This window comes from Aspergillus caelatus, assembly GCF_009193585.1.
Source record: "Aspergillus caelatus strain CBS 763.97 unplaced genomic scaffold BDV27scaffold_57, whole genome shotgun sequence".
In the NCBI taxonomy this organism is placed as follows: domain Eukaryota; kingdom Fungi; phylum Ascomycota; class Eurotiomycetes; order Eurotiales; family Aspergillaceae; genus Aspergillus; species Aspergillus caelatus.
Genome location: NW_022475320.1, coordinates 90,315 through 112,339, shown reverse-complemented (window position 1 = coordinate 112,339; position 22,025 = coordinate 90,315). Strand labels below are relative to the sequence as shown.

Genomic DNA, 22,025 nt, shown 5'->3' with positions numbered 1-22,025 from the left:
AGGCTTCTGAAATCTAGATCCGTCGATTGGCGGACCTTCTGGCGTCCGTAGGTGATTCTGGCTCCTCGTCTACGAACCGAACGCTCGTGGCTAGAGAACTGCCCCGGCCATTACGGGTTCGTGGGTTGGAGCCAGATCTCGGTGCCGTAGTTCCTGCACGCAGAAGCCGACTGGCGAACGGCGTGTATAACGGTGTTGCAGGAGTCGTAGAGACCTGTGCGAGTGCCCTTGCCCGTACGGCCCGCTTAGATGGCGAGGTCAGGTAGTTAGGGGTGGTCACTGGAGTTGTCGAGACATTCTGGGTATCCACCACAAAGTCGTTGGGTTTGAAAGGCGTCTCAGTCTGATACCAAGGGTCGAATATAGATCGATTTGCCCCGAGATTCCCACTTGGGCCGTCGAAGTTTCGTGCAGGGGTAACGAGTGGCCTCGGAGAATCCCTGGCCTCAAGGTTCATTCTCAATTTCTCCAACCAGTGGCGGAACATACTTCTTGAATGCCGTCTCAAATTTCTCTCTTTCATAGCCTCCGCTGTCTCATTGGTGCTTCTGATTTGGAAAATACGGAGACTAAGTCTGCGTAGGCAAACGTTCGCCTGCCCCAAGATATGTACACGATACATACTGTCCGCTTGCTGATTTAAACGGTGGCATTCCAGCAAGGCCTCTGCCAGACGTATAAATTGGTCGTAAGCGACTCTTCGCGAATGATAGACTTCAGCTTCGTAATTATCCTGAGTTCGCTTTGCAGTTTGCGCATGCCATCGATGCAGGAGTTCAGACGCAATGCTCAGTGACTTTCTTCGGCTAAATTGCAAGGCCTGTTGTTCCATGTCGAATACATCATGGGCCCTCGCACGCCAGTTTTCCAGAGCGTTTGCAGCAAGGTTCATCTTGATCTTTCTTCGTGTCTTCGCGTAAGCTGCCTGGCGGCGCCGCTTAGCGGACTCTAATGTCGCTGTATGCCATTTGTTTAGTGTCTTCGTAGCCGTAAAGTAGAACTGTGCATTGCTAGCCCATCCTTCAAGTTTGACCATATGTTGTGATTTCGATCGCCAGGCTATCAGCGACTCTTGAAGCAGTCGTGGTGCATAGGATTCAAAGGCAACGAATTCTCGGTGACGCTGAAGCGCGAACTGGTCGCGCCAGCAGATTAGCTTGGCCTTTAGCAGCTCCTCATTCCGACGGTCTTCGTGCACTTCAGCATGGTCAAGTAAACGAGTGTAGGTTCGACGGACATTAGTTACAAATCTGGAAAATACCTCGCGCGTGATACGTTGATCTCGAATCCGCTGCATAAGAGAGAATCTCTCCGCCAATATCCATTTATACATCGTTTCGATTTTCAGACGTTCTTCAATCCGCGCACTAAGGGCCTGACAGCGGAGCAGGTCATTCCAAGTTGTCCACGAGTTACGTAGGATTCTCAGACGATTCATTTCTCTCGCGTGCTGCAGCATTCGGATCCGTTTTACCCACTGAACATATGCCGTTTGGAGGATTCGTCGATCAACCATACCAGATACACGAGAAGCGGCAGGAGCAAGATGGAATTGGATCTTCCATTCTCCAAGAGTTTTGTGCAGAAGGTGTTGACGCTGCTTGACTGCTGCCTCCTGTTTACCGGTAACGATCGCTTTAGACCTCTGAGACCACATTTGCCACGCTGAACTAAGAGCTAGATGTTTGTTCTTGACTTCTATCTCATGGTTGCGTTCTCTGTTTGTTCGAAACTTCCGCAGCCAGTACAACAGTGACCGCCGCTTGAGACAATGGTCATACCATTGGGGAGCACGCCGTTCGCAGAAAGACCAAAACCATCTCCAATACATGCCGTGTATTAGTTTTTTGTTGTGGGCAACAGCCACCTCTTTCTCGGAATCCTTTATATGATGGGCCTTCCTCTTCCAGATATTGAATGGTCGTCGCAATGCGAATCTCTGGGCCTTCAACTCGTTAACAGCTGTTATTTCGCGCCATGCATTAAAGTATTTGACACTTAGCACATGTCTTCGCGCTGCAGAAGTCCTTGCTACTTCTTCCGAAGCGACCTGCGCCCAGTGGGTAAAAGCTTTGGTTACGAGGTAAAGATCGCGGGCCCGCGAAGCGCGCTCCTCTAGATGCTTAAAAAAGCGGTCGGTTTGTGCGGCTCGCCGTTGCGTTTGAATGATCGAGTGCCATGTCTCGAAAGCTTGACGAAGAAGCGTGCCTCTGTCGCGATTGATGGCGACAACTTCCATATGCTGATGGCTTTGTCGAGTTTGGATGGCTTTCTTCAACCATTGTGTAAGTAACCGCCGGTTAATGGCGCGTTGACGATACATGTTAAATGTTGATGCATCGCGTAGCAAATCGGAGAGCGATGGTCTATACAGCAATTCCAGTGGAACTTCGGCCTTTTCTACAGAGTCGTCACCTTCAGCCGATAGGGATGAACTCTCTGCATCTCCGTCAGAGCCTTCTGAGCTTAGTGAGTGCCGTGTGCGAGACCGGGAGGCTTTGGCCATCCTCTTTGAGCGATCTCGATCAACCGCAGACCTGGCATGTACTCCATTAGAGACATGATCTTCATTATTTCGTTTATCCGTATCCCTATCCAAAAGATCCATCTTGTTCATAAGGCGGCGTCCAACATCTAAGAACTGCGCAATCAGCTGAGTTCTGTCAGTCGAATCAGCCTGCTTAGTGAGCGCTCGTTTTGGTGATGGCCTGGTACTAGGGAATTCGGGTTTGTCAATTGGCAGACGGGATAAGGAAGAGCGCGAGCTTGGGCGATTGGCGAAACTCCTTTGCGTAGGGTCATCACCAATATCATACATGGAATTGAACGATGCTCGCCTCTTTGGGGTCGGTTGTGTAGTGCCTTCTCTATAAGCGGTGTCGCGATCGACCTTTGCTTTGAGCCGGCCATCTGCCGAAGGCACACTGTCCGCATAAGTGTCATTGCCTTCATCTTCGTCTTCACCAAATTCAATGACTATTCCCATCCGTTCAAGTAGGTTCTCGAATTTCTCAAAGAGGGAATCGCCTAAGATATTCTTGCTTCCCATCTTGAGTAAGAAGCGCAAGCAGGCATAGCCTGGATCTGGATCCACGCCATGTTCTGCGATGACTTCATCGTACGCTTTGAATAACACTCTGTATGGAAGGCGCTCCACCTCTGGGTCTCGCTCAGCGCGGGTGATGACTTGATAGAGAAGGCCGACATCTAACATATGGGAACGGGTTATTATGCAAGTTTAAATGAGGGTTCCCTGGGATCACGCGTTACGCACCTTCGTCTGAAAGCGATGGGTCTTCATAGGACAAATGTCTACGCTGAGGGGGTACGGGAGGCATCGAACTGTCCGCGACCTAGGGCGCGTTTTTCGCAGAAAGGTCATGGAGGCGGAAAACGAAATCAACCATTGCGAGGCACAGGGTTGGACGTGAAACGAGAACCCACGGGCCTCAAGCCTGCCAGTCAAAAATAAGAGATGGTAAAGGAGGATCAAAAACGAAGCCGTTCGCTGAAGCAATTGGACGGCTGGCTTTGTCCCCAACCTCCGATAATTGTTTTGCTTGTCGCGCGGAACCCAACATGGAATGTAGAGATCATGTGATGCGGTTATGTAATATCCTGCTCCCTCTGCATTGCATCAAATCAAATCACTTCAAGACCAGGCAGGGAAAAATAGTAGCAAGATCAAAAGAGAAAATGTCATCACCAAGAACAAGACCTATTGAGAAATTTGCAAAAGCCACGTCAAAATGCTCTGCAGAGGTATACACCTGTCCTATGGTCGTGCCATGGCACTAGCTGACCGTTTCTCAGGCAGCGGCATATGGCAAATGCATTGTTGCTGACTACAATTCCGTCCATAAGGACATGTGTGCTAAAGAGTTCATGAAGCTCAAAGACTGCTTCCTGGTAAGGAATAAGATCGAATTTCAGCGAGTCGAATACTAATCTGGAGTTGCTGATAGGCAGCGTCGAAGAAGGTTTGAAGGAAGACGGTGAGAACAAGTTACGATGTTAAATTTCAGGTGCATGCATTAAGCGCAGGCCTCTTCCTTTTTTTTTTTTATTTGATTTCTTTATTCTCATTATCTTTCTTGTGATGAAATACGGTATACCAACTCTAAGACAAACCAATGTATAAAATATAATTTTATAGACTAAATGCTATCGTTTAACACTCTCGCGAAAGACTAAGAAATAGAAAAGCTATCGACGAACATGATCTAAGCATCGGCATGACACATCTAAGTTACTCGAATGTCTAGAGTTTGAGCAATCTCAGCATGAAAGTCGCTTTCTGGACTTCTTGTTCCTCCTCCATGATCATGCGTTCCTCATCTCCACTGGGGACCTTGCCATCAACAAGCTCAAACTGTTCGAGCGGTCTGCGCACAACCTTCTCAATGGCCTGAGCTTGTGTCTGGAAGGCTTCACCCAGACCGACATTCTCAGGATCCGAGAGAATTGCGTATTCCATCTTGACATCATCAGTGGGGACCAAGCCGGCCTTCTTACGAAGACGCTGGAGTCGGTTAATGATTTCTCGACCCAGTCCTTGGTGTGCCAGCTCCGGATACAGGTTCGCATCCAAGATGGTCAACACATCATCATCGGCGTTGGGCTCCATGCCCTCTGATGATGCGTCTTCCTTAACACCCCGTCTTACGATAAGGTCGCCTTCAACGAGCTCAATACCATCCACAAGGATTTTCTTGTCTGAGACAAACTTCTTCACATCATTACTCGTGAGCGAAGGCAAAGACTTCTTGACCTTTTGAGCATCCTTCTTCAGCTTCTTTCCGAGGGTCGGCCAATCAGCAGTCACGCTATATTGGACATTATACTTCTCCTCGTCAGATGACAGGATGAGCTCGATGACGTTCAGTTCCTCGAGAATGTAGCTTTGCAAAGACTTCACGTCCTCTAGGAATTGCGGGTCTTGATGAATAACAACAAGCGTCTTTAGAGGAGTCTTCAATCCAAGGGTGCGGCGCTCACGGGATACACGGGCCATTTCGATAACCTTTTGCATCCGGGCCACACGCCTTTCAACAACTTCATCAAACAGTTCCTCACGCACTTCAGGGAATGCAAGGAAGTGAACGCTGCGGCTATCTTCACTACGGAGAGACTCTGGGATGTGGGGAAGGAGCTTCTGATAGATGGTATCGGTAAGGAATGGTGTGAAAGGAGCAAGTCCTCTGACCAATGTATAGAGAACCTCAAAGAGGGTGTTAAGGGCGTGCAAAGTGTCATCAACACCGTTTTCGCCCTTCAAACGCCTCCGGTTGAATCTGATGTACCAGTTGGTGGTGTTATCAATCAGTCCGAGTAGCCGGGGAACAACTGTGTACAAACGGTATCCTGCCATCTCCTCATTCACAAACTTGAGAAGACTCTGACAGCTTGCCAGAATCCAGCGGTCCATGACATTGGTGTTGGTGGCTTCTGCCTCAGGATCAAAGACGTAGTCGACACCCTGGGACTTCTTAAGAAGAGCCACCTGCCCCTCAAAGAATTTGTAACTGTTCCAAAGAGGAAGAAGCACCTTAGCAACAATCTCCTTGACACCGGATTCCTTGAATCTGAGTGGCTCTGCGCGGACAACGGGGGAGTTGATCAGATACAGACGGAGAGCGTCAGAACCGTATCTGTTCATGATAAGAGAAGGATCTGGGTAATTCTTCAATCGCTTAGACATCTTCTTTCCATCTTCAGCAAGGACGATACCGTTAACGACACAGTTCTTGTAGGGCAATTTGCCAAACAGATGGGTACCCAAAACAGTCATGGTATAGAACCAGCCACGAGTCTGGTCCAATCCTTCCGCAATGAAGTCACCCGGGAAGCTATTCTCGAACTGTTCCTTGTTCTCAAATGGGTAATGCTGAGAAGCGTACGGCATGCTGCCCGATTCGAACCAGCAGTCAAACACCTCGCTCACACGGCGGAGAACACCCTTGCCTTGCTTGCTGGGGATAGTGATCTTATCCACTTTATCGCGGTGGAGATCTGTAAGTTCGCCCTGGTACCCACTGAGTTCCTTGAGCTCTTCGGCGCTGCCCACAGCAACAATTTCTTTGAAGTCGTCGCTGACCCACAAGGGCAAGGGAGTACCCCAGAATCGGTTTCTGGAGATGTTCCAGTCTCGGGCATTCTGAATCCAGCTGGCGAACCGCTTCTCCTTCACAAATGAGGGCACCCAATGGGAACTCTCAATGCCCTCGAGCATCTGAGGAATGATACAGGGGATCTTGACAAACCAGGCAGGTACAGCTCTATAGATCAGAGGAGTGTCGGAGCGCCAGCAGAATGGGTAACTGTGAGTGATCTGGCTATCAACAATCAAGCGGCCAGTTCCCTTAAGATGCTTGATGATAGGCTTGTCGGCAGCTTTGACATGTTGACCCACGAAGTCGCGAATCTCATCCGTATAGCATCCCTTCTCATCGACAGGGTTAGGTGGCAAGCGCGTTTCGCTAATAACGCCGCCTTCCATACCAACCCTGTAATCGTCCTCACCAAAGGCAGGGGCCTGGTGAACAACACCAGTACCATCCTCGGCCGTAACATATTCGGCATTTAATACGCGGAAGCCGTGGTCTTTGAATTCTTCGTAGAAGTAATCAAACAAAGGCGTGTACTTCCAGTCTTTCATGGCGGAACCCTTGAATCGATCGACAATCTTGAACTTGGCCTTCTTTGGATCTTTATAGAGTGTGCGAAGCAAGGATTCAAGCAGAATGTAATGTTTGCCCGAGGCTTCATCAAGAATCTTAATGTATTCAAAGGTAGGGTTAACTGCAAGGCCAGTGTTCATCGGCAGCGTCCAAGGTGTGGTAGTCCACGCAAGCAGGCAGGTCTCAGGATCTTCCACCAGAGGGAATGATACCACAACTGCAGGATCTTGAACATCCTTGTAGTTTTGTTGTGCTTCGAAGTTACTGAGGGGGGTGTTGAGGGCAGTAGAGTAAGGCATAACGCGGTAGCCTCTGTAGACTAGGTCCTTATCGAAGAGTTGCTTGAAAACCCACCATACAGACTCCATGAAGGATGTGTTCATGGTCTGTATCAATCAGTGTAGATATATCGTCAGCAATCCCATACTGAATACATATAAATGGCTCACGAGAGGGCGTTTTCCCACTCTTTGTAAAAGGAAGAATAGGACATCGATTGGGATTCTACCTTGTAGTCATTGTCAAAATCGATCCACCGGCCAAGTCTCTCAATAGTTTCTCTCCATTCAGATGCGTATCTCATAACAATGGCTCGGCACTCCTCGTTGTACTTTTCGATTCCAAGCTTCTCGACAGCCTCCAAGCCCGACATGCCCAACTTTTTGTCGATTTCATATTCGATGGGGACACCGTGTGTATCCCAGCCGAATCGTCTCTCGACATAGTGGCCCTTCATAGACCAATATCTGGGAATGATATCTTTAATAGTGGAAGCCAGCAGATGACCATAGTGAGGAAGACCAGTCGCGAACGGAGGACCATCGTAGAAAGTGTACGGTTTGCGGCCACGAGAGAGCTCGACTTGCCTCTGGAAGGCGTCAATCTCCCTCCATCGCTTGAGGGTAAGTTCCTCCTCCTTAGGGAAGTCAATCGACATGACGGGCGAACGTTCTGTCTTGACGTGTGGGTGCGAGTTTCCAAAGGAGGGATGGCCGCGGGGTAAAATAAAAAGATGCAGAAATGAATGAGTCAACCCCGCGGAGCCGATTTTTTGCCAAGCCCCTGCTCACGCAAATCGTAGTGCGCCCTGCCGCTGACTCCTAAGGCAAGAAAAATGGATAGTAGTAGGTACCTCAGGCAATTGAATTTCCCTTCTATGTATATACAGTACGGAGTACATCATGTCTTCTACAACGATTCTCAACAATGATTGGCCTTGACCATCTCTAATTCAACGGGCATAAAGCAGAGATTACGGCATATATAACCCTGGGAAACATGTCATGTCATGTTTTTTAATTTCACTCATTCCTCATCGTCTTCATCTTCCTCATCATCGTCATCGTCATCTTCCTCGGCTTCGGATACTTCCTGTCCGAGGTCTTTCAGGCGTTTCTAGAGAGTGTATAAGTTAATGACAGCCCTTGGGTTTTGCTATTGAGTGACTCACTTTGTCTTCGTTCCTCTTAGCCTCTAGGTCTCCGAACACAATCAGGAGGTCCTCTAGTTCGGATTGAGCTGACTTGCGGGCTTCTTCTTTCTCTTTCACCTCTAATTTCATCTTTTCCAGCTCGTTCCGCAACTCATCAATTTCTTGGGTGGATTTCTGCGCAATTGATTCGTTCTCCTTTGCCTTGCGAGCTTCTTCGGCCTGGTCCTTGGCTTCCAATTTGACCTTCTCCAACTCTTTTTGCAACTCTGCGATTTCTGTTTGGATTGATTTGCGAGCTGCTTCTTTCTCCTTGACTTCCGACTTGGCCTTCTCTAGCTCTTTCCGCAATCCTTCTGCTTCGGAGTTTGTCGACTTGCTTGACTTGCGAGTTGTGTCTTCTTTTTTCTTGGCTTCTGACTTGACCTTCTCCAGCTCTTTCCGTAACCCGTCTACTTCGGATTGTGCTGATTTACGGGCTGCGTCTTCTGCTTTCTTAGTTTCTGACCTGACTTGCTCCAACTCTTTCCTTAACCCTTCTATTTCGGAGTTCGCTGACTTGAGAGCTGCGTCTTCTGCTTTCTTGGCTTCTGATCTGACCTTCTCTAGCTCCTTCCGTAACCCTTCAGCTTCAGATTTTGCCGATTTGCGAGCTGCTTCTTCTTTTTCTTGAACTTCGGACCGGGCCTTCTTTAACTTTTCTTGTGCCTCTTGCAGCTCTTGCGCGGATTTGCGCTCAGCTGACTCACTCTGGCCCATTTTCCGCTCCGCCTCTTCAGCTCGCTTTTCTAGAGCAGCACACTTGGAGGTATAGTCGTCATGTACAGACCGGATATCTTGCGTGGCTTTCTCTTTGGCCGTTTCAAGTTCCTTTTGTAATCTCTCGTTTGTGTTTTTATGTTCAGCGAGGTTGCTCTCGCTTTGTTGCTTGAGAGCCTCAACCTCTGACTGTAGACTATGGATAGTTTGGTTGAGGTTGGATACTTCAGCGGCATGCTTTTTCTGGCTTTGGCTGGCCTCGGAGTCGAACTTTTGAACAGTGCTGTGCAAATTTGAAACTTCTGCTGCATAATCTTCCTTTGCCTTGTCAGCACTCGATCGTAAAGCCTGGAGAGTAGCTTTCAGATCATCGACCTCTCCAGTATACTGCTCTCTAGTCCGGCCAAGTTCCGCTTCCAGCGATCGGATCTTCTTCTGGAGATCGGCCACCTCAGCTTCATGGTGCTGCCGAGCTTTGTAACTCTTCCTCTCGTATTCAGCGGAAGTCTCTTTCAGTTGATGGTCGATGGACCGGAGCTGCTCGCCATACTGCTTTACGAGTTCATTTTTCGCATGTTGATGTTGTTCCTCCAGCGCTGCTAGTTCTTGCGCATGATGTTTTTGAAGCGACTCGTTGATTTGCTGTATTCTAGTCATTTCCATGGCACTGGTTTCCCGGGCTTTCCTGTATTCGATCTGCTCTTGCTCAACTCTGTTGTGCAGGGCAACTAGATCCGATTCCAGTTTCTGCACTGCTTGGCTCCTTTCTTCGAGTTCAGCTTTCAAAGAATCAACCAGTTCACGCGACACTCCTCTCTCAACGCCGTTCGTAATGACTGATATCTCCAAACCTGGTTCACGATCGATGGCACGTGTCATACGGCCGAAGTTATCCTTAAGGAAGTCCACGAATGTCTTGTCGAAGAATATTTCGGGTAGCCCACCCTCGTACTGCCCACCGACCGTTTGTGGCAAGACTTCAAAGTCCCGAACCATAGGAGATTCTCTGAATCTTGTTATCTTATCAATATATTGCTCTCTGCCCATTTGTTCGGTCAGTAATTGGTGTAAAGTCTTGCGAGGAATGGGCGAATCCTTTGAGGAGAATTCATATATGACACCTAATAGAATGGTGCATAGGCCAGACACTAGCACGTTAGAAACATAGCGATGTTTGATTTCTTGCAATAAGCTTTGGATGCTACTGCCTTCTCCTAGGAAATCATTGACGGCATCAGGTTCTTCAAAAAGCCAGCCACAGAGCAGCATCAAGTATCCAACGGAGATTCTTTCGTCGTCACCTCGTTGCATGCCAGTAAGTAAGTTGCCTACTATTGACTGGATGCAGGTTATGACTTCCTCCCCACTCTCAGCATCGCCTTCAGTAACCCCCATGGCTATTGCTTTTGCCTCAGCGTTCTCAAATAGTAGGTGGAACATTAAAACAGAAGCCATCCAAGTCTGATATGGGTCAGCATTCCCACGAGATTCTGGTGGGAGAAGCAAAGCGGTCAAAATATTTGGGATCTCATCTTGTCCGCTCAAATGACCATCGATGGCTCTGCGCAGAACATGAACGCGAATTCCGGCATGGTTCGCGAAGAAGGCCTTGACACATTCACAGGCAGCTAGGCGCGCATCGAGCAGCTGTAGTGTAGCAGGCTCAAGGCTCAGCTTGAGTAATGCTTCGATTACATTGATTCGTTGAAGTCCTTTGTTTGCTAGGTCCCCATTAGAAACACCTTCTGCAGGCTGTGTGCCCCAGAAGACCTCAACATCCCCAAACCTCTCCTGTAATGGCTGGTTACCGCGAATCAAATCGGCACATGTTGCCAGTGCCTAAATAAGTCAGCACCACCCAGCAAGATCATGGGTATAGTTATCAATAAGCAAACCTTGGAAGTAACATTGACACTAAACCTCTGACTGAAGGCTGTGCTCAAGACTTGCTCCATAACGCCACTGTGCCAGAAGGCCATTTGGTTAGCAGGCGTGTTGATCCCACCCCGAACTAGGAATAGCTGAATTATAACTAGAAGACCCCAGATGTTCTTGTCTCGCTGGGCAAGGGTCCATTGAGGAATGGGCTCATCCGATTCCTGCTCATGGTTGACATCGGCAAGGAGCTTCGCCAATCGCTTGACACACCCCGTCTCCCGAAAATAGGACTGATTGGATATATTAAGTCTCAGAAGGTTCGCGAGCAAAGAGAGACAATCTTCGACGAGTTCTGACCCGTGTGACAATGAGCCTTCTTTTTCAACTAGGTTGAATAGAAGATCGAACGCATTTTCAAAGGCAACGAGTTTTTGCAACTCCTCCGAGGCAGGTGTTAGGGCAATAAGGAGCAGTAAGGCTTCTAAAGACAAAACGGTTGTTAACAAGAGAGACCCTAATAGATGCATAACTATTTCACGGAATTTGTCCTTGGCGTACCATTGCGAACCGGCTCTCGAGCGTCGCCCAGGGCACTGACTAGCCTTGGAATGCCCAACGGAGCTGTTAGAATACACTCCTGCGTCCTCTCCGGTCGCGCACTAGAAATTTGAAATATCAATTGCAAAGAATATAAGCGGGAGTAAAAGTCGCGAGTATCAAGAAGGTCAAGAAGAGCTGTTATATTGTCTTGTCGCTTTCGCTCCGTTAGCAACAGAAGCAACCAGTGGATATTGGGTGACACACCTGAGTAAACTCATCGGATAGCCAAAGAGCTATTTCATCAGAAGCTTCAGGCTGTGTAATATTCATCAGTATACGCAATCGATACGCATAGTAACAAGGATAACCAACGCTACTCTCATCGGGAGAAAATAACATCAACAGGGCCTCCAAGACCACCTTGACCGTATCTACATCCTCTTGATCATTTCTGAGACAGCTGATCAATGGTCGCAGCGCACCAGATGCAACAGAGGCAGGATATATTTTCGCGAAGCTTCTCAGGCCTTGAATTGCCGCTCGCCGGTCTTCCAGTAGCGTCGCACTTTGAAGTCTACTGCTGAGAGTATTGATTGTATCCGTTGCCGTTTGTTTGGCCGGTGCCTGCGATTCGAGAATTCGAAACATCGTTATTGATTGCTTGTAATATCATGATCATCGCCAGCCGCGGATATACCAGATGTTAGGCATTGAACGACTGAGGAATAAACCCTCCGACTGTGGGGGTTAGTTCACAAACAAGGTGAGTTGTTCATTCCGAAGCTACCCATGCACAATAACAGTTAGACTGCCCGGGGCCTTCAACCGTGCCAAGGGTCCGCTAAGCTTACCTCCCGGAACCGCGATAAGAGAAGCGCCGAACACCGTCAAATGTACTCGACGGGTACTGGCACCGCAGAGAATTTCCAGATCTTTATTTCATCGCCCCTTGGACTTTGCAAGGGCCGACTTCCATTAACCTTGCGCTTCTGTTTCTTCTTGCGCATTTTTTTTTCCGGTTCACAGTATTTGCAGGGAGAAAGCTCTTGCAGGTCCAGTGAGCTGTTCAGATTAAAGTCCGGAATTGCGACAGCCCATGGAGTCTGCTACGAAGTCCATCTGAATCGCGATAATTTCCTCTTTCGCCTCCCCACCGTCTTTCTATACATATCTAGCTTTTACCGGCTTTCACATCTCTTGCATTAGCCGTAATGGGTGTTCCCGCACTATTCCGTTGGCTCTCCAACAAATACCCGAAAATCATTTCGCCCGTTATTGAGGAGCAGCCCTACGAGGTCAATGGAGAACAGATCCCGGTCGACACCACGCGTCCGAACCCCAATGGGGAGGAGTTGGATAATCTTTACCTAGACATGAATGGTATTGTCCATCCATGTACTCACCCAGAGGGAAAGCCTCCACCGGCGAACGAGCAGGAGATGATGTTGGAGATCTTTAATTACACCGACCGAGTTGTGAACATGGTCCGCCCGAGGAAACTCCTGATGATTGCTGTCGGTATGTTACTTTTTGTCTCAAATGACATTCTGATCATAAACCGCTAACAAGTTTCAAAGATGGTGTTGCGCCGCGAGCAAAGATGAACCAACAGCGTGCACGTCGTTTCCGCTCTGCGCAGGAGGCTAAGGAGGCTGATGAGAAGAAGGAAGAATTCCGGAAACAGTTCCTCAAAAAGAGTAAAGGGGATCAGGAGATTCACGAAGAAGTTATACAGAAGACATGGGACAGCAACGTCATCACCCCCGGAACTCCATTCATGGACATTCTCGCTGCATCCCTGCGCTACTGGATTGCTTATAAGCTCAACACGGATCCGGCTTGGGAGAAGGTTTGTCATTGATACCTAATTTATTGAAACCATGTCTAACCTGTGCAGCTTAAAATCATCATTTCCGATGCGACAGTCCCGGGAGAAGGAGAACACAAAATCATGGAGTTCGTCCGGTCGCAACGAGCTGCGCCGGAGCATGATCCGAATACTCGTCACGTTATATATGGTTTGGTAGGCTTGTTGAACGATTCTTTGACCGATTGATACAGGTAACTAACATCTTTCAGGATGCTGATTTGATTATGCTGGGTCTCGCTACTCACGAGCCTCATTTCAGGGTGCTTCGAGAAGATGTGTTCTTTCAGGAGTCTAAAGCTCGAACATGCCACCTATGCGGCCAGGCAGGTCATAAGGCTGAAGAATGCAGAGGTCAGGCAAAGGAGAAGAATGGGCAATTTGATGAAAAGGGCAAAGGCTCATCGCTCAAACCATTTATTTGGCTCAATGTTTCTATCCTCCGAGAATACCTTGCCGTCGAGCTGTACGTTCCGCATCAACCGTTCCCTTTCGACCTGGAACGAGCCTTGGATGATTGGGTCTTCATGTGCTTCTTCGTAGGTAATGATTTCCTGCCGCATTTGCCCTCTTTAGACATCCGGGAGAACGGCATCGACACTCTGATAGCAATATGGCGAGACAATATCCCTGTTATGGGAGGTTACTTGACTAAGGACGGCCATGTTGATTTCAAAAAAGCCCAACTTATTCTTCAAGGGCTTGCAAAGCAGGAAGATGCTATTTTCCGCCGTCGTAGGCAAGTGGAAGAAAAAAAGCTCGCGAACGAGAAGCGGCGCAAGGAAGAGGCACAGGCCCGGGACCGTGCCAGGAAACGACGAAGGAGCTCGCCTAACTATGAACCCTCTGAGCCTCCCGCAAGCAGTCGAGCCCGCGGCGGCGGCGGCGACTCAGCACCGCCTAATGACGTGGAGTTAATCATACCTGGTCGAGGAGAGCTATCACGAGAAAACCGAGAGCTGACTCACAGCATGGTAGTCAATCGTGGGGCTGTCTATCGGGCTAATATGGCTAACAAGAGTGCTGCGGCTATCTTGAAGAGCAAACTTATGAAAGGTTCGCAGGAGGGCGACGACCCTGCAGAGTCCACTCCAATGCCAGACGCAGATGAACCTTCGGACAATAAAACAGAACCGACCTCGCCATCTGTTCTTGGCAAAAGAAAGGCAGAAGAGCCAGAGGGCGAGACAGAAACACCGGCCGACAACACGGACTCTACTCCTAAACCTTCCAAGGATGATGAGATGCCTCCTGATACTGTTCGCCTCTGGGAGGAGGGTTACGCTGATCGTTATTACGAGCAAAAATTTAGCGTCGATCCTCAGGACAAAGAATTCCGCCATAAGGTCGCACGGGCATATGCTGAAGGCCTAGCGTGGGTTCTTTTGTATTACTTCCAAGGGTGCCCATCATGGAATTGGTACTATCCTTATCATTACGCACCCTTTGCGGCTGACTTTGTGGATATTGGTGATATGGAGCTATCTTTTGAGAAGGGAACGCCCTTCAGGCCATTCGAACAGCTCATGGGAGTCCTTCCGGCTTCGTCAAACCACGCCATTCCCGAAGTGTTCCATGATCTCATGGAGAACCCCAAGAGTGAAATTATTGATTTTTACCCTGAAGATTTTGCAGTGGATTTGAATGGCAAGAAATTCGCTTGGCAGGGAGTTGTTCTGCTACCGTTTATTGATGAGAAGAGACTTCTGGCCGCCATGGAAAAGAAATACCCTTTGCTCTCCGATGATGAGAGGCATCGTAATACTGTTGGTCGAGAGGTCTTGCTGCTATCAGACGGCCATCCTCTATACCAGGACCTGGTTGCCAATTTCTACTCGAAGAAGCAGGGCGCCCCCAAATACACGTTGAATATGCGAGTAAGTGAAGGGTTAGCAGGTAAAGTCGAGCGCAACGAGACGTATATCCCACATAGCTCGTTGGTGTCTTCGCTTGAAGAATACGGCATGCCCACTTTGGAGGATGATCGGTCCTTGACGTAAGTTTCTGTTCTCCCTCCTAGCTTCCACTTCTACTACAGCTGGCTGATATATGTATAGGGTCAACTATGAGATCCCCAAATCAAATCACATCCACAAGTCGATGTTGCTACGAGGCGTTAAATTTCCTCCCCCAGCATTAGATAATGCCGACATTCAGGCTACCAGATCTAAGGCTCAACACTCGGGTCGTTCGTTTGGTGGTGCACCGTTTCGCGGTGGCCATGGGAATAGGGGCGGTCGAATCAACTACGCAAGCGACCGACCAAATCCTTTTGCAGCGCATCTCGATCCCAACTTCATGCCCCCAGCCAATTCGGGCGCTCAGGGGATGCCTTCTGGCTGGGCTCCCCCAGGACCAGGATCTGCGAACTTCTCCCGGGGTCCCCCACCTCCTCCCCGCGGAAACCACCGGAACCATTATGGCTCAGGACATGCTCAGCAACAAGGTTATCAACAGACGAACTATGGGCGAAACGACTACTACGGCCGCGGTCAGCAGGGACATCAGCATCAGGGATCCTACGGCAACCAATCCGGTCAATATAGCGGACGGCAGTCTGGCTACGGAGGGGCTGAATATCGGGGTGGAGGCTATCAACGCGGAGGATATCAAGGTCAAGGCCAAGGCCGGGACTACTATAATTCCAGGAACCAGGGTGGATATGGTCGCTATTAAGATCGACTCATTTGGTTAGTTGCTTAATGGCAGACCATGTATACTTTCCGTGTACTTTTTTTTTTTTTTTATGTGTGTTTCTATGTTTTGAACCGCTAAAGAACGGAGTTTTTGGATACCAGTGAGAAAAGATGTGAAAAGAGCATCAGGTCGGATGGGTTCAGAAGTGATATGTGTTATAACAGATACAAATCCTATAGCGATCAATCAATACATGAAATGATGGAACGATCACTGGCATTTACCAATTCTGCAGATCTGTCTGGCCAGATTTAATACTTAAACCGGAAAGCGGTACGGAGGCCGGAAGGCGCAAAGCATTGGCAGTTCTAGAGTCCGGGGCGACATCGGAGAGCGAACGGTGAGTCAATTCATCTTCATCCGATGGAATTTTTGGTAAAACAACTACCGCTTACTACGAGGGCAACAGAGCTACCATAAGCTCTCGTTTTCGCGTTTTGTCCTATTTCTTTTTCGGTCGGAGCGATTGTGGTCAGATTTCCTCGAGTCATCTGTCAGCAATTGCTTTTTTTTTCTCAATTATCGTTCTTAACCATTTCATTTTCCGAACCCTGCCCCGCTCCTGATCTCACTGACAAGTGATCTTCAACGTGCGATTCTCTACCAACTCCAGAGTCGGTGCTTGCGATTGTGCGTCAGACGAACACTTGGAGCTCTTGTAATTATCCACAGCATGAACTAAACGACATATCGATTTCTTTTCACGTCGAATACTATTGCAAGTTATCCTGGCTACTACTTAGATCCCGTGCAACTCTCCAACAATGGCCGAGCCCACGAAGATAAAGATTCTGGGACAGGAGAGTATAATCGCTGATTTCGGTCTTTGGCGTAATTATGTCGCTAAGGATCTGATCAGCGGCTGTCCCTCCACAACCTACGTTCTCATCACCGATACAAACATTGGATCGATATATACCCCCGAATTCCAAAAGACCTTCGAAGATGCCGCCGCCGCCATTTCCCCCGCGCCACGGTTGTTAGTGTACCATTGCCCCCCCGGGGAGGTCTCTAAATCCCGGCAGACCAAAGCAGATATCGAAGATTGGATGTTGAGCCAAAGCCCCCCGTGTGGCCGTGACACTGTGGTTATTGCGCTGGGCGGAGGTGTCATTGGAGATCTGACTGGGTTTGTGGCCTCGACCTATATGCGTGGTGTTCGATATGTCCAGGTTCCGACGACCCTCCTGGCTATGGTAGATTCGTCAATCGGTGGAAAGACTGCGATTGATACACCGCTAGGAAAGAACTTGATCGGCGCAATCTGGCAGCCGACAAGGATCTACATTGACCTGGAATTCTTGGAAACGCTTCCCGTTAGGGAGTTCATTAACGGCATGGCTGAGGTTATCAAAACGGCTGCCATTTCCAGTGAAGAAGAATTCACTGCATTGGAGGACAATGCTGAGGCGATCTTGACTGCGGTCCGAAGTGAGCGTAAGCCGGGCAAGCGTTGGTCTGAAGGTATTGAGGATATTTTGAAGGCGCGGATTCTCGCATCCGCACGTCACAAGGCCTATGTTGTCTCTGCAGATGAACGAGAGGGCGGTCTCCGAAACCTTCTCAATTGGGGTCACTCCATTGGCCATGCTATCGAAGCAATTCTCACTCCTCAGGTTCTTCACGGAGAGTGTGTTGCTATTGGCATGGTAAAAGAAGCAGAGCTCGCCCGGCATCTTGGCATTCTCAAGGGTGTTGCTGTAGCCCGTATTGTCAAGTGCATCGCCGCTTACGGATTACCCACGTCGTTGAAAGATTCGCGCATTAGAAAACTCACCGCCGGAAAGCATTGCTCAGTTGATCAGCTGCTTTTCAACATGGCTCTCGATAAGAAGAACGATGGTCCGAAGAAGAAGATCGTTCTGTTGTCGGCTATTGGACGCACGTACGAGCCAAAGGCTAGTGTAGTTCCCAATGAGGATATCGGCGTTGTCCTTGCCCCGAGCATCGAAGTCCACCCTGGCGTCGAGGCAGCATCTAATGTGATCTGCATTCCCCCAGGCTCAAAGAGTATATCCAACCGAGCTTTGGTTCTTGCTGCTCTTGGTTCTGGAACTTGCCGCGTCAAGAATCTCCTCCACTCGGACGACACTGAAGTCATGCTGAACGCCTTGGAAAGGCTCGGTGCCGCAACCTTCTCCTGGGAAGAGGAGGGCGAAGTGCTTGTAGTAAATGGTAAAGGCGGAAATCTTCAAGCAAGCCCCTCTGAGCTCTACCTCGGTAACGCAGGTACAGCCTCGAGGTTCCTCACTACTGTCGCAACTCTTGCCAATGCAAGCAGCGTAGATTCAAGCGTCCTCACTGGCAACAATCGCATGAAGCAAAGACCCATTGGAGACCTGGTGGATGCACTTACAGCAAATGGTGCATCCGTCGAATATATGGAGCGGAAAGGCAGCCTTCCTCTCAAGGTAGCTGCGTCTGGCGGGTTTGCGGGAGGAAAAATCAACCTTGCTGCTAAAGTGTCTTCTCAATACGTATCGTCTCTGCTTATGTGTGCTCCTTACGCTAAGGAGCCAGTTACATTGAAATTGGTGGGTGGTAAGCCCATCTCTCAGCCTTACATTGACATGACGACGGCAATGATGAGATCCTTCGGTATCGATGTGCAAAAGTCCACGACTGAGGAACACACATACCACATCCCTCAGGGTCGTTACATTAACCCTGCCGAGTACGTTATTGAAAGCGATGCCAGCTCTGCCACCTATCCTCTCGCAATTGCAGCGATTACTGGAACGACATGCACTGTTCCTAACATTGGATCCAAATCCCTCCAAGGTGATGCCCGATTTGCTGTCGAGGTCTTGGGGCCCATGGGCTGTACCGTCAAGCAGACTGACACTTCGACCACTGTCGTCGGACCGTCCGATGGTATTCTGCGGCCGCTGCCGAATGTGGATATGGAACCTATGACGGACGCATTTCTTACGGCATCTGTTCTTGCTGCTGTTGCTCGTGGAGACGGCGCAAACCATACCACTCGTATTTATGGAATCGCAAACCAGCGTGTAAAGGAATGCAATCGTATCAAGGCCATGAAGGATGAACTCGCCAAGTTTGGCGTCGTCTGCCGGGAGCACGATGATGGTCTTGAGATTGACGGGATTGATCGCTCAACTCTTCGGCAGCCGGCTGGCGGCGTCTACTGCTATGACGACCACCGCGTTGCTTTCAGCTTCAGTGTCCTCTCTCTCGTGGCTCCGCAGCCAACCCTCATCCTAGAAAAGGAATGTGTGGGCAAGACGTGGCCTGGCTGGTGGGACACCTTGAGGCAGAAGTTCTCAGCCAAGCTGGAGGGTAAAGAACTGAAAGAAGAGGAATCATCACCTCTTGCTGGTGCCGGAAGGGCTACTGCTTCAGTGTTCATAATTGGAATGCGTGGTGCCGGGAAGACCACTACTGGGCGTTGGGTCGCGAAGACCTTGAATCGTCCTTTCGTCGATCTTGATACTGAACTGGAAAACGTTGAAGGTCAGACAATTCCGGACATTGTCAAGCAGCGCGGCTGGCAAGGGTTTAGAGAGGCCGAGCTTAGCCTCTTACAACGCACTCTGAAGGAACGCTCAACTGGTTATGTTCTCGCATGTGGTGGGGGTATAGTTGAGATTCCGGAAGCCAGGAAATTGCTCATCGATTATCACAAGAACAAAGGTAACGTCATGCTTATCATGCGCGATATCAAACAAGTGATGGACTTCCTCAACATTGACAAGACCCGCCCCGCTTACGTTGAGGATATGATGGGTGTATGGTTGCGCAGGAAACCATGGTTCCAAGAGTGTAGCAACATCCAGTATTACAGCCAACATGCCACGGGTAAGCTCTCTAAGGCATCAGAGGATTTCACACGTTTCTTCAATGTTGTCACCGGCGAGGCAGACAGCCTGAACATCATCAAGCGCAAGAAGCATTCCTTCTTCGTGTCTTTGACCTTGCCCGACCTACGAACTGCCGGCGATATCTTAGAGAAAGTATGCGTGGGATCCGACGCCGTGGAACTCCGCGTCGATCTGTTGAAGGACCCAGCATCGGATAATGACATCCCATCGGTCGACTATGTGGCCGAGCAGATGGCTTACCTGCGCAGCTATGTTTCGCTTCCGTTGATATTCACGATTCGTACTAAGAGTCAAGGTGGTCGATTCCCTGATGAAGCGCACGATGCTGCCATGGAGCTGTATCGCCTCGCATTCAGATCCGGCAGTGAATTTGTGGACCTTGAAATAGCTTTCCCTGAAGAAATGCTGCGCACTGTCACAGAGATGAAGGGCTACTCAAAAATCATCGCATCACACCACGACCCCAAGGGAGAGTTGTCATGGGCGAACATGTCTTGGATGAAGTACTATAACAGGGCTCTTGAATACGGCGACATCATCAAGCTTGTCGGTGTTGCAAAGAATCTAGATGATAACACGGCGCTCAGGAAATTTAAGAGCTGGGCAGAGGAAGCACACGAGACTCCATTGATCGCTATTAACATGGGCGACAACGGACAACTCAGTCGTATCCTAAATGGCTTCATGACCCCAGTGTCTCACCCTAGCCTGCCTTTCAAGGCTGCCCCTGGCCAACTCTCTGCGACCGAAATCCGCAAAGGGTTGTCCCTGATGGGAGAGATAAAGCAAAAGAAGTTTGCAGTGTTTGGCACCCCCGTCTCAGGCTCCCGCTCCCCAGTCCTCCATAATACCCTCTTCTCCCAGGCGGGCCTTCCTCACGAGTATGGTCGTTTGGAGACGGCGAACGTTGAAGATGTCAAAGACTTCATTCGGTCTCCTGAATTTGGAGGCGCTTCCGTGACAATCCCTTTGAAGTTGGACATCATGCCCCTACTAGACGGTATCACACCAGAAGCGGAAATCATTGGCGCCGTGAACACTATCATTCCTGTCGCTGATGGAGACAAGCCAGCGCGCTTAGTGGGAACCAACACTGACTGGCAAGGAATGACCCTCTCCCTCCGTAATGCCGGTGTTGAGACTGCCAATAAGGATGCCAGTGCTCTCGTTATCGGCGGCGGTGGTACTGCCCGCGCTGCCATCTACGCTCTCCACAGCATGGGATTCTCTCCCATCTACGTTATTGGACGAACGGCCGCCAAGCTCCAGAGCATGGTTTCGACCTTCCCCTCCAGCTACAATATCCAGGTCGTCGAGAGCCCGGAGACACTAAAGACAATACCTACCGTGGCTATCGGCACCATCCCTGCCGACAAGCCGATCGACCCCGTTATGCGTGAGACCCTCTGCCACATGTTCGAGCGCGCCCAAGAGGCCGATGCCGATGTGGTCAAGACAGGAGAGAAGGCACACCGTGTTCTTCTTGAGATGGCCTACAAACCATCTGTGACGGCTTTGATGCAGTTGGCTTCCGATTCCAATTGGCACACTATACCCGGACTTGAAGTCCTGGTTGGCCAGGGATGGTACCAGGTAAGCTTTAACCTATATACGTACTCTGTTAAACATCAGGAGCTGACTAGGTATATAGTTCAAAAATTGGACGGGGATCTCTCCCCTCTACGAGGATGCGAGGGCCGCTGTGCTTAGCTCCTAATTCTGCTTAGACGTCTCTAAGAAAGTTTTATAAAGTTTCCCTCAATAAAAGCGCTGTTTTGAACAGTATTAGATACAAAGGATTGGGTACCCAAAAATAGTTCTTATGTTCTACGATGGTAGCATTCTATCTTCTATAACTATTTCCGGCTCGTGAATATGGTCCTGTATCTCCCCTTCAGTAGATCGCTTTTATTTCTCCCTCTCGTTGTCTACCCCTCACACATATTTGGTCTATCACCGAGATTCTAGTGCAACCAGGCTTCTACTGACCATGACACAAACTAGATAAAAGACCTATAATATCATCCACCCTTCAAAGAAAAGAAAAGAAAAGAAAAGGAAGAAGAAAAAACAAACACTCATGTCTCGTAAAAGATATTAGCAAACCTCGCTTTCAAAGAAAGTAAAAAAGAAAACGTATGCGAATCTTTTGTGCCCAGCCTAGTACAATGAAACGAATCATTCACACGGTTACTCCAAAATGATTACACCAAACTCCGGGTGTGCGTCGATCCATTTCTGGAGGAAAATCTGTCCTAGGCCATAGCGGCGTGCATCTCCAGCTCTGGGATTCCTCTCAGTGAGCATCATGTTCTGTTCAACACAAGAATTCT

The 22,025-nt window shown here is 49.2% G+C and overlaps 5 protein-coding genes across 5 annotated transcripts; 3 read left to right on the top strand and 2 right to left on the bottom strand.

The window, feature by feature from the left end:
* Positions 1-13: 13 nt before the first annotated feature.
* Positions 14-3,338, bottom strand: BDV27DRAFT_143910 (Sfi1 family protein; the record flags this gene model as incomplete). Its single annotated transcript, XM_032070176.1, has 9 exons — positions 14-440; positions 474-531; positions 565-1,000; positions 1,034-1,069; positions 1,109-1,188; positions 1,219-1,566; positions 1,597-1,635; positions 1,672-3,207; positions 3,275-3,338. 9 exons carry the CDS (start codon positions 3,336-3,338, stop codon positions 14-16), a joined length of 3,024 nt encoding a protein of 1,007 aa, XP_031929174.1.
* Positions 3,339-3,695: 357 nt separating this feature from the next.
* BDV27DRAFT_125851 (uncharacterized protein) lies at positions 3,696-4,117 on the top strand (the record flags this gene model as incomplete). The annotated part of the gene is made up of 3 exons (XM_032066429.1): positions 3,696-3,762; positions 3,814-3,909; positions 3,966-4,117. Coding segments are annotated over 3 exons (184 nt in total), but the record flags the coding sequence as incomplete, so codon positions are not given.
* BDV27DRAFT_125850 (isoleucine--tRNA ligase ILS1) lies at positions 4,118-7,662 on the bottom strand. Its single transcript, XM_032066428.1, has 2 exons — positions 7,189-7,662; positions 4,118-7,066 (listed from the first exon to the last, which is right to left on the bottom strand). The coding sequence occupies exons 1-2, from the start codon at positions 7,615-7,617 to the stop codon at positions 4,262-4,264; spliced, it is 3,234 nt and encodes a 1,077-aa protein (XP_031929172.1). The 5' UTR covers positions 7,618-7,662; the 3' UTR covers positions 4,118-4,261.
* A 4,537-nt stretch (positions 7,663-12,199) lies between these two features.
* rat1 (5'->3' exoribonculease Dhp1) lies at positions 12,200-16,024 on the top strand. Its single transcript, XM_032078058.1, has 5 exons — positions 12,200-12,804; positions 12,864-13,135; positions 13,184-13,309; positions 13,366-15,149; positions 15,211-16,024. Exons 1-5 carry the CDS (start codon positions 12,498-12,500, stop codon positions 15,827-15,829), a joined length of 3,108 nt encoding a protein of 1,035 aa, XP_031929171.1. The 5' UTR covers positions 12,200-12,497; the 3' UTR covers positions 15,830-16,024.
* A 474-nt stretch (positions 16,025-16,498) lies between these two features.
* On the top strand, positions 16,499-21,705 carry BDV27DRAFT_96072 (pentafunctional protein ARO1). Its single transcript, XM_032078057.1, has 2 exons — positions 16,499-21,285; positions 21,344-21,705. The coding sequence occupies exons 1-2, from the start codon at positions 16,615-16,617 to the stop codon at positions 21,407-21,409; spliced, it is 4,737 nt and encodes a 1,578-aa protein (XP_031929170.1). The 5' UTR covers positions 16,499-16,614; the 3' UTR covers positions 21,410-21,705.
* Positions 21,706-22,025: the final 320 nt, after the last annotated feature.